General features: G+C 42.0%; 1 protein-coding gene across 1 annotated transcript; it reads right to left on the reverse strand.

Moving 5' to 3' along the window:
* Window positions 1-505: 505 nt before the first annotated feature.
* On the reverse strand, window positions 506-661 carry LOC110286169 (mitochondrial import receptor subunit TOM5 homolog). Its single transcript, XM_021152638.1, has one exon. It carries the CDS (start codon window positions 659-661, stop codon window positions 506-508), a length of 156 nt encoding a protein of 51 aa, XP_021008297.1.
* Window positions 662-899: the final 238 nt, after the last annotated feature.

An 899-nucleotide genomic window follows, 5' to 3' on the forward strand; every position in this document is an offset into this window, starting at 1 on the left:
TGAGTTCAAATCCCAGCAACCACATGGTGGCTCACAACCACCTGTAATGGGATGCCTCTTCTGGTGTGTCTGAAGACAGCTACAGTGTACTTAGATATAATAATAAATCTTTTTTTATCAGAATGTTTATTAAAAATATAGATTGTGCTTAAATGTCATTGTGGGTGTATGCTGACTTCCAAACATACTTCACAAATAACACTTTGAACAGAAGTGGTAAACAGAAATGACTCCCCTTAGAGCCTGACATTATTTACCACTCCCATCAAAACTCACAGGGGTGGATTTCATGGGCCTAAGGGCACCATGAACACAAGACAGCTTTTTGTACTTCCCAAGTAGTTTCATATTTCAGCTATGGAGGTCAGTTCTCAAAGCACTACTTGTTCTCCACAAGTAGTTTATATGTCTGTTTACACCTTTCTGGGCTAATTCAGCTGCAGACAGGAGGAGAAACCTTGGTCACCAGGTTTTTCGTGCCATGCATTCACATGACTCCCAATCCTCATATGCTATCCAGCTTCTTTAAGATGTATGGAGTGACTCGCAGCGGGGCCACGTAGATGAGGAACTTCTGAATGAGGAAGACCACATCCTCGTGCATCTTCTGCTTCATCTCCTCCGGGTCCAACTCAGGCGCGAGACTCTCGATCCGGAACATTGCAGCGGCTCTGCCTCCAAAACTTGCGAGCAGCAGCCTGCTCTCCTCCAGTGGCCGCCCTGCACCCAGAACCAATAAATGAATCTTTAAAAAAAAAAAAAAAAGATGGGTAATTTTGTTGTGTGATATTTTTAATTACTCGAGAGGTCTTTTTAAAAAAAGAATAAAGTTTATACATTTTAAAAATTTTATTGTACTTATTCACTTTACATCCTGCTCACTGCCCCCTCCCAGTCAC

This window comes from Mus caroli, chromosome X (genome assembly GCF_900094665.2).
Source record: "Mus caroli chromosome X, CAROLI_EIJ_v1.1, whole genome shotgun sequence".
NCBI lineage: Eukaryota > Metazoa > Chordata > Mammalia > Rodentia > Muridae > Mus > Mus caroli.

Excerpts from the sequence above, each read along its gene's own strand:
- LOC110286169 (XM_021152638.1), bottom strand. The coding sequence starts at position 661 with ATGTTCCGGATCGAGAGTCTCGCGCCTGAGTTGGACCCGGAGGAGATG.